Source organism: Nothoprocta perdicaria, unplaced genomic scaffold, assembly GCF_003342845.1.
Source record: "Nothoprocta perdicaria isolate Ctin4 unplaced genomic scaffold, notPer1 scaffold_3, whole genome shotgun sequence".
NCBI lineage: Eukaryota > Metazoa > Chordata > Aves > Tinamiformes > Tinamidae > Nothoprocta > Nothoprocta perdicaria.
In genome coordinates, this window is record NW_020455532.1 from 2490901 (window position 1) to 2503457 (window position 12557).

The window sequence follows — 12557 nt, forward strand, 5'->3', positions numbered from 1 at the left end:
CGAGTGTAATAAAGTTTTCCATCACTGCATGGTGAAGAAACCAATGACCTTTGAATGGGGAAACAGGGGAACATTATTTCAATCTGCTTTCTGTGCAGGAACGAGGAGACCTAAACTCAAAAAGAACACAACGGGCCCCGGGAGCACTTCAAAGCAATTTTCTCCAGGGCAATAATTAAGAGATGGAATTTAGTGCAGGAGTATGSGTTATGAGATAACCTCCAGAGCACGCCCTGCAATTTGCCCATTCTCAATTAGGTTGGATTCAAAGTAATCTGGATATGAGGTCACTTTATTTTCCAATGTAATATCATTGTAAGGATGGAGGCCTTTTCTGAGAAGTCTCCACTGATAAGGGGGAGAGAAAGGAAAGAAGGAAAAGGATGGAGCTAAGGTGAGTGCTACAACATGGAGCCCCTTTGGCAAAACCCTGGGAAGCAGCGGTGGGAACCACCAGGACTGGGAAGAGCACAATATGCAAGCATGGGTCTATAGTTAGACCCTGGGCTCATAGACCTAGGTGCTAATGGTGCATTTTTGTGTTTTATTATTATTTCTTCTCTCTCCAAAGTGTCATTTATTTTGATAAGAGTATTTTTTCCCTTTCACCAAAACTATCACCTGGAGACATGCTGTCAATGAGGACCTCCTGCTCGGGCTTGGTGATGAACTGAGGGAAAAATACATCCATCATGGGGATCTTGTTGGAAGATTCTCGGAGCTTTTTTGCTGCTCCCGGACAGAGYTTGTTTTGCGCTGGCCTTGCCGGTCTGAGAGGTTTCTTCCATTTCCTTTGATTTGCAGAAAAATGGCACTGCAGCTGCCCAGTGCATCCGCTCTTGGATATTATCTTCAGATGGAACTCCTTTCTCACCGCACAACGGGCTCAAGAATAAAGGATCCTCGCTCGGCTCCGGGATGCCACCAGCAGCCTGCAGAGCAGCCAGGTCTGCCCGTGCTGCCGCGGTGTCCCCGGTTATTCCCTGCTCAAGAACCTTAGGAGAAATACAGAATTGAGATCTCCCCTCCCCTCTAGGGCAATAGAAGCCTTTTAGCAAGCAACGAGTGCATCCACCTATTAGCAGCTGATGCTCATCGGATGCGCCCGATCCCCTCCGTGCTTAGAGGAGGAGAGTGCTTTAAGAGTGCACGACTGCACGGTCTGCAGGCAGCCACAGCTCGGGCAGGATTCGGTTTTCCAGAARGATGAGAAAGATACAGAAGGATTCAGAGTGAAGATAAGACACAGAGCTATTAATAAAGTTCCTACTGAGGTGCTGAGCCCCCAGCATCTCACCTGACGCATCCCTCCTGTGACTATAAAAGGGAATAAAGCAGCGCCGGATAATTGCAGGGCAGGAGAATATGTTCAGTGTCATCTTAAATGCGGCGAGATTAATCCTCCTGACAGCTTGTTTAAAATGGAAGTGGGCTATATAATTAAAAGAAATCAAACCCACACAGATGGCATGTTCCAGGAGCGGCGGCGTTTACCTTTCACCGTCCCTATTAAATGCAGTGCTGGGAAGGGGCCGGGCTCGGGACTGGTCCGTTCCCTTGGATATTGCTGCACAGCCCTGGGTGAAATCGCAGCGTTTCTGCCCTGTTTTTTTGCAAAATGGCAGTGCGAGAAGGAGCCTCCTCGACTGGAGGGTTCTTAGTGCTCGCAAGGCACCAGGCGCAAACGAGCACTGCATAAATAGGAGCCATAGGAAAAGCCAGGTTGTTAATCTTCATAATGTGCCTCTCAGTGGGGATTTCTCCTGAATGTTATTTGCATTAAATATGATATCAAGTGCCGGATACAGCCTTATAAATAAATTAAAGGCCATATTTAAGCCAAACACTGTCCGACTGCTGACTGCAGGCTCCAATGGTGGAGCAGCTGCTGGTGCCCTGCATGGGTCCGGACAGATACCCAAAGCACTGCAGAAAATGCTCGTTGCAAGTTCCTCTGCTGACAACCTGAGAAACGATTTTGGGGGCAATTAAAACTCTCAGAGAGGTCTAGGGTATAAACTAAGGTCTGGCAGCACCGGCTGTACTGTGGACCCTGCTGGGTTGGGGAGAGCCGAATGTGGCTTTGGTGGAGGTAGTGTTCAGCAAACACCTCAGAGGGGTTGCTTGGTTGCTTTTTCATTTGAAGTATAAATGTCTTATTTATATCAACATAACAGTCTTGTTCTTCTAATAAAAACTAAAAAAAAAAAGCTTGGGCTAAAATAAACTGAGATGAATCCTTGGGGAATTTGAGGTGAACAGCTGAGGAAGGCTGCTCCTGGCCTCCATGGGTATGGATGGGTGTGTGTGATTAAAACACAAATCAGGGGAGAAACTTTTGATTACTGCAATTAAAATCCCTGGTTCAAATGCAATTTCTTCCAGCACTGTTATGACTAAAGTCTTCAGGAGATAAGAACTGCAGGGCTTCCAGATAAGAACYGCAGGTCTGCTGCTTACTTTGGGGCTGGAAATAGTGGCAGACAGCAAGGATCATCAGTGCAAGTGAAAGAGAAAGATTTGGGGGTGTTGCTTTGGAGCGGGAAGGAGCTGCCATGGGCTGAGTCCCCCCCAGGACCATCCAGGGGGACCCAGCGCTGAATTTCTTGGCAGGACGGCAGTGGAACCATCCTCGGCCCTGGGGCATTGGCGCGCGGGTCCTTGGATGACGGCACACGATCAATGCCATGTCACATCGCATCACCGGGCCCCACTGACTGCCTCGGTGGACCCGGCTCACTAATCCACCTCGAAAGCCCTGAGCAGCTTTCAGAGCCTGCTGGCTCGTTTTTAATCACCCTGCTGCAGAACTGCTATACAAACCAGGCTCTTCTCTTGCCTTATTCCCTCCACTCACTCGATGGATTTTTTTTTTTTTATCATGAAAATCAGGCAGGTCTGAGGAAATGCTTGTGCCTGTCTTGCCGAGGATAGGAGCAAGGAAAATTCTATCAAATTGTCCAAAAAAGTCCCATACATCCCTCATATCGTAAAGGTGTCCGTGAAGTTTTTAGGGCATTGCACACCATCCAGTTGCTGTATCTTGTGGGCAAAAATCTAATCTCTGGACCTGTATTTCCCTCTCCTCTGGCAGTCCCTTATCACACTTCTCCCAGCTGGAGTTACGGGGCAATGAGTGTGATAATGGTCACAAGACCATTGAGTGAGTGACAGTGATAGAAAAAGGAACATACGGCTTGGGAAAGGGAAGTCCATTCCTGTGAGCCTGGGTTTTGAATGAGGCAAGTGAATTAAAATGTAAAAATTGTCCCTGTGAGGGTAAAATCTAAGGCCTTTGCAGGAGATATCAATAGAGGGATGCAAGCAGCAAGCCGAACTTCTCCAGTCGCTGTGCAAGCTGCATTTTTATAAGATGGTCTTGAAAAATTAATGGAGCAGCAGACAAAAGTCAGTTAATATTAAATTAGTATTGAACGCACTCAAATACTTAAGAACTTATTAAACAAACTCTCCATGTCAATAAGATATGGTCTTGCAAAGTACTGAGACCGCATTCATCGTCTCAGAGCTGCAGTGCCTTATATGTCTTATGCTTTAATAGCACAAGGCGCTGTAATGATTGCATTAATTGTCTCTAGGAGTCCTGATTGAGCACGGGGGTCTGCTCGGGGGGGACACCACCCTGCAAAGAAGGGGTAGAGCTGATGTGCAGCAGGTCTTTGTTCCACCGAGAAGCTGCTTGACCCATTCCTTGCCACTTCCCAATCCTTGACCCATTCCTGCAGTAAGGAAACTGTGAATTTTTGGTCCCCAGAGCAACAGTATCTGGTCAAGTGTCTGCTTTTTAACATGTGGCAGTTCTTAGTGTGGCCGTTGCCTGCAGGGAGTGGGACATTTGTGGGCTCTGTGCTGACCCATCCCCTCCAGGCATCCGTTTCCCCATGCATGTCTCTCCTGGGTACATCCATCAGGGAAAAAGGAATGCAAGGATTAAACCAGGTCCCTCCAAGAGCTTCCATGACTGCAGAGATCTCGCACTGGGTGCCTCAAATATCGTTTTATAACCTCATTCATTTTAAAGCAGACACTGGGATAGAGGAGCTCTCTGAAGGAGGGACTCATCTCTTGCAGCAAAGCAAATCATTTGCTTCAAGAGCACAAGTTGGCTCTGGCAGCAACAGCCCTAAATTTATTCTTTATTATCCAGAGGCAGTAACAGTTGGCAGGAAAGTACCAGAGGGTGTTTGCAAAGAGGAGGGAAAGCGTCGCTGGGATCAGATATACGCCCAGGCCTTTCTAGGCTGCCTGTTTCTCTCTCATATTTTTAGAAACCTGCTTGGCAAGGGGACAACGGGAAGGTTTTAATGAGGGAGATTTACGGCGTGGAGTTCGGCACCCGGGGAGCTGCAAATCTGCGCTGGGTGCAAACGCAGGGAGGAGAGCGCAGGGACGGGGACCTCGCAGGTCCCCGCGACGTGACCACTCCGGGCATGCCAAACACCTTCTGCTTCGCCATCCCCCAAATGCCTCCCTGATTTGCAGATAAGAAAATGCTGTTCATTAAAAGTGCAGCTTTACTCTGTAGACACACGTTAGTCTTTTCCAAGACTACTTCATATTGAACATGTTTTTTTTCCCCCTTGAGATGCTAAAGAAGTCCTGAAAGTTTATATTTTACTCTCTTATTTTTCATCTCCACTAGGAAGATCCCATGTCTGAGATTCAGGTTGCTGGCTGGTGATCAGTTCTGGTCTCTGAGAACTTAAAAGCTTCAAAGCAACTTTATCAAAAARATAGTTCAGCAGAAAAAGGATGTGTTTATTAGTATTTTTTTCCACCATTGTAGGAAAAAACCTCCCATGAAACTGTGACCAACGGTTCCTTTTCTGCACTGAAAATYACTAAAGTGAAAAGCCACAGGAGATGAGCAGTAAATCTCACATCCCTGAATCACCTGCTGGCGCCGGCTCTTCCATCCTGCCAATGGTACCTCTCTTGAGACAGAAGGTGACAGTGGCTCCGAGGCCATGCCCAAAACGTCCCTGCAACATCRCTCAAAATCCTCCAGCCTGGGAGACACGGAGGGATGGAGAATCGGGAAGGTGATGCTGGATGCGCACGAGGGGCTCCGCATGTGGCACGGAGAGGGGAAAACCAAGGCACCCCGCGGCCACAACACCAGGCTAGCACTAAGGACAGAGTTGCACCTGTCTGGAGGAGGTGCATCGTAGGCGATGTCCCAGCAGGGTGTCCCCTGGGTGACGCGTCAGGCCCAGCTCCCGTGGCCAGGGAGCAGCAGCAGCAGCAGCGGTGCCCGCCGGGAGCAGAAGCGACATCTGCGCGTCCCCAGCAGCTGCCGCGCGGAGTCTCCAGCAAAGCAGGGCACGGAAAGCGGGAGAGGGCAGGGGAGGACAATTAAATAGCTGCTTTAAATGATCTGGAAGAAGATTAAAGCCAACTGCGAGGGTTTTTCTGCTTTTTTTTCCCCTCCTTTCTGTGAAGGAGGACCCTGTGATTACCTTCATCTCCTTGGCCTTTGCAAACTGCCTTTACGAGAAAAACATAAGGACTAAATTGATCGGCCACCCTTCCCTGGCCTTTCCTCCCTGCTGGCTGACATCTCAGGAAGCGGGAGAGGGAGAGGAAAGGAATCGAGTGAATTAAGATCAATTGGAGGAGGGGAAAAAAAATATAAATTATATAAGAACTGGCAAAACGCAGCATGGCCAAGCAGTTACGTAAAGCAATGAAAACCAGAGCTCATTTAATTTATCCCTTGCTCTACAGCTGACCAGAGGGTCGCCGGACGCGGATTCGGCTCCATTTCTCTGCTGCCCTGCAAAGGGAAGCAGCAGGATCCCTTTAATCAGGATCAGTCCTTCCTCCCGCAGCAAAGGGCTCATTTCTGCATCCATTTCTTTACCAAAAGTGAAGACTTTGCTGAGTGAAGACTCTATGGGTGTAGCCCAAATAATTTTGTCACCTGGCTCAAGGGGTAAGATTACCACTGCTTTACCAGCATGAGGTTTAAGAAACAGTTTGCAATATCACACAAGGAATTAATAACTTCATGGGCCTCTCGGACAGATGGGAATTGCATAGATGTCTTTGGAAGAGGGATAAAGAGGGTCGGGGTAGCATTTGGGTCAGGCAACAGCTGCCACATGAAAAAAAAATATTAAAAAATTGCTAACAAAAAAGGCTGCCCCGAGCAGATGGATGTTCCTTCCCTGTGCTTCTTTCTCCAACATGAAAGCCTTGGAAGACCCCACGGGAAGGAGTGCAAGGAGGAATAAAAGAGAGAGCACTTTCCAGCTCCCGGCCGCTCCCTGTGCTGACGTAGTTACTCCACGGATCATGCGAGCAAGGAGCGGATGCTGTAAAGCATCCAAGAGAAAGGCCTTGTAAGGGTTCACCAGCTGCAGCCACACAAGGATGGACCGAGAAAGAGCAAAACTTCCTCAAAACGGGAGCCCAGGGAAGCCTTGGGGCACTCCACACAATTCCCAGTGTGATTCCCAAGGAGCGGGAAGAGCCTGCAGGCAGTTTCTCATTTCTACCTGTTCTCCTGCTGCTTCTCCAGCCCCRTTTCCAGCTCTGCATCCCTGGGATGCTTGAAATTGGTGATGCCACCTCCATGCAGAGCAGCTCAGGGCTCGTTGCCACGTGTGTTGTAATGTCCGGGCTCACACCAGCTGCCCACGAGGACAAAACACACATCAGCGTGTGCCAGGGCCTGTCCCTGCAGATGCTGCTGGCTCTTCTGGGCATTACGGGGTAGCAGAGAGCTGCCCAGCTGCCCTGCCTCCCCTGTACATATGCCCTCTAATCCAGGCTTAATTAAAATCCTGGGGATTTAGTGCAGGTCTAGGATTTGCCTGACTCTGCGACTTTTTTTCCACTAAGGACCTTGTGAGAAAAGAGCTAGGAAAGCAAAGAAGCAAGAGGCAATGCAGGAAAAATGGTGTTTGTGCAGTGTGTGGTACCCTTGGCAGGGAAGGTGGGATACAGAGGGACCCGAATCCCCGTTGGGAACCAGCCCAAACCAYGGGCACTGACCCACGAGCGAGCAGAGCCAACGTGCTCTGCCTTAGAGCGCTTTTATCTGTCGCTGCCACAATGAGGAGCTTTTAAAGCCTACTCCAGCTGAAGTGGCATGAAAACATTAATTTACTTGTGTGGAAATGGCTTTGAGAGGCGCTCAGTTTGGATGGCAAGGAAAAAAAAACCCTGAAATCGGTTGCAGTAGGAAGACTGCCAGTTAAAGTGTTAACTAGGCCTAAATAGCACAGCTATAATGCACTTAACGCCTGCTACCAGACTCCAGGGTGATGCCAAAATTCAAGGCAGGCGTCCTTGGCTGACAGAAGTGATGGGAAAGCTTGGCAATGAAGGAGATATAGGACAAGTTAGAGCCACAAACTGCTTGTAGACAACTGCAAGAAAGGTGAGGAAGCCAGGGAAGAGTCCTGCTTGGAAAGGTTGAATATCACCAGCCCTTGAGGTCCTGCAGCATCGTGGCATCATTCACTGGCCATGTCCAAAACCCCACAGCGACACCCTGCTCCCTCTTGCTCCCTGTGGCTCTTCCTCATTAGCAGCACATGATGCAGAGCATAATACAGAATTGCTAGAAAAATACCAGGAATTATTTTCTACAGCTGCTGTTTATGTGGTACGAGTTAAGAAAAAAGGGCAGAAGTGAAATGTGCTGCGCGCTGCTTCAATAGCTGCTGCTTCTCCTTTGCATGAAGCAGCCTGACTGCTCCCATGCACATCTGGCTTCTCCCAGGAATGCCCATTAAAACCGAAATCTTCAAAGCAAACAGTGGAGAACTTTTACAAAAAGGAGATCTTAAATTAATACAGTCAAATATTCATCCTGGAGAGCTCATTCGGGTCCAGGGAGGAATATTATCCCACGCTTATCCGAGCAGAGCCATTCAGTACAAGTCAGAGTGGCTCCGAGCCTATGAACAGTTGCAGTTGCTCTTGTTTTGGGACTTGCTTTCAATCAGTCAACAAACCTCTTGGAAAACTAACGGATTCCAATATAAAAAAATTTAAGAAATCCCACTGTGCTGCAGACAATTTGCCAAACAGAAGAGGAGTGAAATATGTCGAGTGATTTATTGCAAGTGATTTGCCAGCTTTAGCAAGTGCATCCTTGCTCTGTTTCATTTAAAGACAGCAAATGAGCACAGAGGGATGTAAAGACTTGCTTTAAAGCAGTTAGAATCGACTGCAAAAGTCCAGGGCTTAGGATTTCCCAGCTGCAAGACATCAGGCTCTGTGCACTGGGGATCTGGGACATCCCAGCCCTGTGCATCGGGCTCTCCTGCATTACCATGACCCTTTCCCTGTCTCCTGGGTCTCCCACTATTTCTCCCTCCTTCCCAGCTCCCCCAGAAACACAGGGATGCTGCTTTTACTMCAGCAGCTGCCAAGGCCTCTTTTCCAGCTGCAAAGTTCCTTCTGTTTTTACTTATAAATGAATTCTCACATGTAATTAAAGAAAAAAAAGAATAAAAAACACAACATGAGAGAAGTCCACACACTGTGCATTAATGTCTGCCTCCTTGCTTGGATAACAGGATATGGTATATACCGAATAACAGTGATATTGTGAAATATGAAATATGTGAATTGTTTAAACTGTAGTCTCAGAAGACGTGGCCGGGAATAATCCCATCTCTTTAGCCCTATCATGTTAACGTTGAGCCCCAGATTAATCCTAAAAGGAAGATGGCTGGAAATAAAGCATTTCACCCACATTGTTCTTATATTAGTTGGCTCGTGTCTCTGTGGAGAGTAGAGAATTTGGGTTAAGTACACTGGGCTGGCACAAGATACTGAGCATCTGCAGGAAAAATATAACCTCCATAATTGCAAGATAAAAGGTAGGTTTCAAGGCAAAATTCAGAGCAATTTTTCAGTGCTTTTGTGGGGGCTCAATTTTGGTTTGCTGGAGCAAAGTGCCTGAAACTTGGGGAGCGAGGGCTACATGTCTACAGGCTCTGACTTTGAATCGAACATCATCTGCCCTTATTCACTTCTAGTGGGAGAAATCATTGTGATTTGCTTCCCTTTAGGTTCCTCCCTYGAACTGTGGGCACATTTTGCAGGATTTATGGAGGCTTTAAACTCCGGTCAGCTGGTGATAAACTCTCCTAGAATTCCTGTTCAAAATAAAAGATTGAAAAGCTCTCGTGCACGAGCCTGGCAGTGGCAGATCCCTGCACGTTGCTGCTTTGCTTTTTCCAGCTCTGCTCCTAACCCTCTTGCATTTTTCAAGGCTGATGCTCCAGTAAACAAATGTACCAGACCTCCCAAGCCCATCAGCAATGGTGCCAATGCCCAAATCCCAAATCCCTTCTGCATGTGGGAGTGGGAGAGGAGCAGATGCTTGGACATGTCCAGAGCCTTTCTGGAATTGAGGAGTCTGGAGCTGCAGGTTTCTCCTAAGCAGTAAAAATTCCAGCTGCCAGCTCTGAAGGAGTGGTTCCTTGGGGATGCCTATACTGCAGTCCACGCCTCAAACTTCCTGGAATAGGGATCTGTTCCTGCACACGGGAAATGGGCTAWGAATAAACCAAAGGAACTGCGAGAGGGGGAAGAGGGTTTTGCTTTCCCCGATCCGCCCGGCGACAGGAAAGGAGGCGGAGGGGATACAGAGAAAAGAGAGGGATTAGCGGCGTTTCTGGCGATGAACTGCGCTCTGTGGCGGGGCACCCGGCAACTCCGGAGCAGAGCCGGGACCGCGGGGTCTGCATTAAGGGGGGTCCCAGCACGGGGCTGTGTTAGCCCCCAGCCCGGGGTCTGCATTAAGGGGGGGGTCCCAGCCCGGAGCTGCCTTAGCCCCCAGCCCGGGGAGGGCACAGGCAGGTTCGGTCCCGCGCCGGCTCCCAGTCCCGCTCCGGGCAGCGCGGGGGGGTGAAGCGGGTCCGAGCCCCGCTGCTCCGATCCCCCCGCGCCGACCCGCTGCCTCCCGCCCCTAGGCGCTGCCGGGACCTTTGGGGCTCCCCCCCACCCCCGCTCGCCTGGGCCCCCACCTGGATGACGGTCTTGAGCGTGGAGGCGTCCACGATGGTGGTGCAGATGATGGAGTCGGGCTGCTGCTCCTTGCCGTAGATCTCCCCCATGGTGAAGATCATGGGGATGGCGAGGAGGAAGGAGGCGATCCAGATGCAGCTGATGAACTTCTTGGTGCGGCTGCGGGACATGATGCTCTTGGCTTTGAAGGGGTGGCAGATGGCCATGTAGCGCTCCACGCTGAGGCTGGCGATGTTGAGCGCCGTGGCATAGGTGCAGGCATCCCGGAGGAAGTAGTAGCCCTTGCAGACGGCATCCCCGAAAGCCCAGGGGTGGTGGACCCAGATGAAGTTGTAGAGCTCGATGGGCATGCAGAGGAGGAAGATGAGGAGGTCGGAGAAGGCAAGGCTGGCCAGGTGGTAGTGCACGGTGCTCTGMAGGTTCTGCAGCGACTTCTTGCGCACCAGCGTGTATGCCGTGATGGAGTTGCCCACGGTGCCCACCAAGAACAGAGCCAGGTAGATGACCGTCACCATGACTTTGGAGTAGATGTCGGTGTTGACGTCCAGGTCCTCCTCGTCGGGTCCTTTGGGGAGCAGGTCGGAGCGGTTGGAGGCGTTGCCGCCCGGCAGGGCATAGCCCGAGGGCTGCAGGCGGAGGGGGCCGCCCGGCACGGCCGGGGCCGTGGCGTTCAGGTGCATCCCCCCTGCCGAGCCCCGGCCCCGGTGCCGGCCCCGGTGCCGGTGCTGCCCGGGGCGCACGCTGCYTCCGTGTCTGCGCCCCGAGGTGCCTCTAAGCCCCGACGTGGAAACTTGGCTCGTTTTAATGCGTCGGGGAGGAGGCGCCTGCAGCTCCCGGGCTGCCTGTGTGTGTGAGAGAGAGTGAGAGCCGCGCACACAGACACACAGACACGCACGGGAACCGGCGCGGGCAGCCGAGCAGCCTGTTCGTGCCGAGCCGCGCTCAGCCACGCGGCTCCCGCAGCCGCCGGGCAGGGCAGGAGCCCCCCCTGCACCCCGTGCACCCCGTGCACACACTGAACCCCTTGCACACACTGAACCCCTTGCACACCTTGCACACACTGAACCTCTTGCACACACACACATCATGTCTCGCATAGTGGCTCAGGGAGGCACCACCTGCCCCTTCATCCCGGGGCTTCCTCCCCCTCTGCATCCCCCCGAGGAGATCCCCCACTCTGAGCAAACACAGGGATGTCCCAGAGCAGAGGCTGCCGGGGGTGCCCGCAGAGCCCCTCACCCTGGGCAAGAGGAGAGGCACCAGGGATGCTCCATCACCCCTGGCCATCTTTGTGGCCCCCAGCACCCACCCTGGTGCGGTGGCTCCTGCAGGCAGGAATGACTTTAAAGGAGGCAAAAAGTCCCTGGAAGGAGCTGCCTCTGCCCTGATGTGCCTGGTGTCCCAACAGCCCCATGGCAGGGTGGTGATGGCAGAGAGCTGCCATACTTTGGTCCCCATTGGTGGCTTTTACCCCAGCCCAGACTCACAAATTTGGGGATTTAAGGTTCTCATTGAGTGGCYCTGTGCCCAGTGCAGGTGTGTGGAGAGGGACAGAGTGGGGCAGTGCCATGGCAGTGCCAAGGGGACAAGGGATGTCCCCTTCCACTCCCCAGGAATGGGCACCCAAACACTGCAGTGGGGAAACCCGCTCTCAGGCCAGGGACACAGCACCAGTAAACCCATTAGCTGGTTGTCCATTCACTTATCTCCATGAGCAGGGTCTTTATAAGTGCCTAGGAGAAATCTGGAAAAATTACTCCCAAGGAATCATCAATTTGGCAATAACTGCTCAAATTATTCATTGGCAAACACTAGTAGCTAGTGCTCATGAGCCTGCTGAATGTGTTGAGTCCTGTAGACCCTGTAGTTGTTGGATGCAGAAGGCACTTAGTCCTGCAGTCAACCACCTCATCAGTGCTCACAGGCTGCAAACTCTCCACCTTGCCTCCAAGAGTCAATATTCCCCTAAACTTCCCTCCTTCCAGCTCTGGCAGATAGGATCCCTGTGGAAGGCTAAACAAAATCAGATCTATTTAGTCATACAAATAGGACGAGAAATATTTTCTAGCACTCATCCCACACTAGTTTAAAGAATGACTAATAATCTCTCCCAGCACCAATGTTCCTTTCATTTAAAAGCTTCTGCTATGAAATTTCCATTACTGGAGGTTGGCTCGTGAGGACTGGTGTTCCCAGCTGGTGTCACCAGTTGTTGCTGTTTCTTGGGTGGATTCTTGAGAAAAATCAAGGATATTTAAGCTGGGGAAGGAGAGGTGGACGGGAAGACAATGGCAAGTCGTGCCAATTGTGTGATGTTGGAAGGAATGAGCTCTTCTCCAGAGCTACCTAGGAATAAGATGCCCATCTGCTGCTCTAATTTTAAAGCATATATGCTTTAAATCCAGCAGACATTTATTGCAAGATACCTCCTTTTATAAAAGTGCACTGGAAAGGTACCTATCCCTAATGAAAAGTCTGGGGGCTCTGATCAGTAAATGCTGCAGCAAGGTGCTYCTATGAGCTGATTAATTTAATATATTCCA

At 50.6% G+C, this 12557-nt stretch overlaps 1 protein-coding gene across 1 annotated transcript in view; it reads right to left on the reverse strand.

Annotated features, from left to right (window-relative positions):
• The window catches only part of NTSR1 (neurotensin receptor 1), a 48992-nt gene extending 38211 nt beyond the window's left edge, over positions 1-10781 (reverse strand). Inside the window, exon 1 of the mRNA XM_026042098.1 lies at positions 10014-10781. Coding sequence (XP_025897883.1) covers positions 10014-10694 — 681 coding nt within the window. The 5' untranslated portion in view covers positions 10695-10781. The remainder of the gene's footprint in view (positions 1-10013) is intronic.
• Between the last annotated feature and the right edge of the window lie 1776 nt (positions 10782-12557).